General features: G+C 44.2%; 1 protein-coding gene across 1 annotated transcript in view; it reads right to left on the minus strand.

Moving 5' to 3' along the window:
• Nucleotides 1-2,500, minus strand: part of slc6a8 (solute carrier family 6 member 8) — a 53,632-nt gene that overhangs the window by 49,808 nt on the left and 1,324 nt on the right. Inside the window, exon 1 of the mRNA XM_031293093.2 lies at nucleotides 2,047-2,500. This exon is cut by the window's right edge and continues 1,324 nt beyond it. Coding sequence (XP_031148953.1) covers nucleotides 2,047-2,371 — 325 coding nt within the window. The 5' untranslated portion in view covers nucleotides 2,372-2,500. The remainder of the gene's footprint in view (nucleotides 1-2,046) is intronic.

Consider the following 2,500-nt stretch of genomic DNA (forward strand, 5'->3'; position numbering starts at 1 on the left):
ATTTTATCTTTTAATGGGACAACACTGAAGAAATTACACTTTGCTCCAATGTAAAGTATGAAGTGTACAGCTTGTATAACAGAGTAAATGTGCTGCCCCTCAAAATAACTCAACACACAGCCATTAATAAACTGCTGGCAACTAAAGTGAGTACACCCCTATGTTAAATTCCCATAGAGGCAGGCAGACTTTTATTTTGAAAGGCCAGTTATTTCATGGATCCAGGATACTATGCATCCTGATAAAGTTCCCTTGGCCTTTGGAATTAAAATAGCCCCACACCATCACATACCCTTCACCATACCCCCACATCACCCACATACCCATATACCTATTTTAACTCCAAAGGCCAAGGGAACTTTATCAGGATGCATAGTATCCTGGATCCATGAAATAACTGGCCTTTCAAAATAAAAGTCTGCCTGCCTCTATGGGAATTTAACATAGGGGTGTACTGACTTTAGTTGCCAGCGGTTTAGACATTAATGGCTGTGTGTTGAGTTATTTTGAGGGGACAGCACATTTACTCTGTTATACAAGCTGTACACTTCATACTTTACATTGGAGCAAAGTGTAATTTCTTCAGTGTTGTCCCATTAAAAGATATAATGAAATATTTACTAAAATGTGAGGGGTGTACTCACTTTTGTGAGATACTGTATGTATGTAGCGTCTCAGAACTGTGCACCTTACCCCTTACCCCGTACCCTCCTCCTTCGCCCTTTTTATTCTTTTGCACTAACTTTATTACATTGTTGACACTGGAAAGGAGTTGCTTTTAATCTCGTTGTACGTATGTGCATATGTGTACATGTGTACATGTGTACATGTATGTGTATAATGACAATGAATGGCATGCTATTCTATTCTATATGCAGGTATATGCAGTATACCCACTAAGAAAGCTCCAGGATTTCCATATACCCACTTAAAAATGCTAAATGACCCACAACAACATACTTTCTATTATATTTTTGATATATTTTGAATTGTCATCTGTGTTTTTTTTCTTCACATAGGCTAAATAAAAGGTATTTCCACCGTAAATTGGTGCATAAAAGTGTATCTGAATGCAGGAAATTAAGTCTTTGGCGCTCAAAATCCCCAAAGGAAGATTCTGGCCAATATACAGTGCAGTATACCCACTAGAATACATCAGACGACACCACTGTGGATGTCCCTCACTTTCCACTTTCTTTGTGTTTACGTTAAACTCCGGTTGCATCGGCCCTTTTGAACCCAACCCACAATCTTTTTCCTAATCTTAACTAGTCGTTTTGATGCCTAAACGTAACTGTCGTCACTTTATGTCTGCTAAACTCAACTACCAAAGGCCGCTGCTCACAGCTCAAAAGCTCACAGACCTCATTTTGTAGGATATCATACGAACTAGTGTGCATACATTAATTTAATATCGTTCAAACTAGTGATGCACCGAATCCAGGATTCAGATTCGGCTGAATATTGGGCTTTTTGACGGGGTTGGGTTTCTGCCGAACCTTAGAATTTTTTCCCAGTGAACCGAACCCTACGCTTGCACTCTGCGCGCTACGCTGGTCGCCGTAATGACGGCGCCGTTGATTACGGGAAGGTGTTTACGTAGGTGGAGCGTTTAATGCAGTAGGCTGTGAGGAAGTGGAAATGGAACTGGTGAGCAGAAAAAGTGTAGTTTGGCAGAACTTTCAGTCAAAAGAAGGCCATTCAAGTCCAGCTACATGTTCAATCTGCAATGCTGATTAGTCTGGTGGTGGCGAGGACCCTAAACTATACACAACATCACCGCTATACATCCGAAAGAATACGAGTTGTGCATGAAGGAATCTACAGACAGCAGCCAAAATGCAGCAACTTCAGGTACGGCAAAGGAAGGACAGTCACTGTTTACTTCATTAATGTGTTACTGAGTTCATGGACTGAGGATGGGACGAGGATTCAGCAGAATCTTAACCAGTGGATTAGGTATTCGGCCGAACTCCAAAAATCTGGATTCGGTGCATCCCTAATATCCTACAAACCCATTCATGTCAATGCATTGAGCCGACTCACCTCCTCCGTTCTTGTAGCACAGGTACGGGAACCTCCACACGTTTCCGAGTCCGACAGCGAATCCCACGCAGGACATCATGAAGTCCATCTGCCTCGTCCACGTCTCCCGTTCCTGGTACCCCGGCCCAGGCCCCGTCACCACGGCAACCGCTTTCTTCTCCGGTCCATCGCAAGCACCGTCCGCCGTCAGCGGGACGAGGCTGCCGTTAGCGGCCGCGGGGGAGTAACCGTTGCCGCCGCTGCCGTTGGACAGGAGCAGCGGGGTCTTCCTGGTCTCCTCCAGGAGAACCAGAGAACAGGAGGAGGGCAGGCCGTGCTTCTCCATCTCTGCCAGTCCACAAACCAGTCAGGAAACAGTCAGGATATAGTTAACCAGTCAACCAGTCAGGAACCAATCAGAAGGGTTCAAAACTTTAGTCAGTCTCAGTCTGTGTTCCCTTTAATTTCTGAAGTT

The sequence above is a fragment of the Sander lucioperca genome, chromosome 12 (assembly GCF_008315115.2).
Source record: "Sander lucioperca isolate FBNREF2018 chromosome 12, SLUC_FBN_1.2, whole genome shotgun sequence".
Taxonomy (NCBI): Eukaryota; Metazoa; Chordata; class Actinopteri; order Perciformes; family Percidae; genus Sander; species Sander lucioperca.